The sequence below is a fragment of the Ceratina calcarata genome, unplaced genomic scaffold (assembly GCF_001652005.2).
Source record: "Ceratina calcarata isolate Rehan_Ccalc_2016 unplaced genomic scaffold, ASM165200v1 scaffold23117, whole genome shotgun sequence".
Lineage (NCBI taxonomy): Eukaryota > Metazoa > Arthropoda > Insecta > Hymenoptera > Apidae > Ceratina > Ceratina calcarata.
Window position 1 is genome coordinate 1 of NW_017144985.1, and position 306 is coordinate 306.

At 41.8% G+C, this 306-nt stretch overlaps 1 protein-coding gene across 1 annotated transcript; it reads right to left on the bottom strand.

Moving 5' to 3' along the window:
* Window positions 1–8: 8 nt before the first annotated feature.
* On the bottom strand, window positions 9–300 carry LOC113464026 (cytochrome P450 6A1-like; the record flags this gene model as incomplete). Its single annotated transcript, XM_026811641.1, has 1 exon — window positions 9–300. A coding segment is annotated over exon 1 (280 nt), but the record flags the coding sequence as incomplete, so codon positions are not given.
* Between the last annotated feature and the right edge of the window lie 6 nt (window positions 301–306).

Genomic DNA, 306 nt, shown 5'->3' on the forward strand with positions numbered 1-306 from the left:
AGACTAACCGACATTATCCATTTTCTCTGGGTGCTCTTCAACTTCCATTAACATGTTAACGAAATCCGGCCTGGAGATATTATGTTCTTTCCTATAGTTTATCGTGTCACGAATTAAATTAACGAAAAACGAGTCCACATCTTTGTTCTGCAGATAGGGACCGAGTATGTGATAAAGGCTGGGCCACATTTGTCTGAGAGTTTCTCTTAGGCGCAGTTGTAATGTAGGTTCGAATATTTTCCTTCCCATTCGCCGGAACTCGCTGTTATCGTCGTTCAAAGCGTTCATGGTAATTCCAAAAGCGCA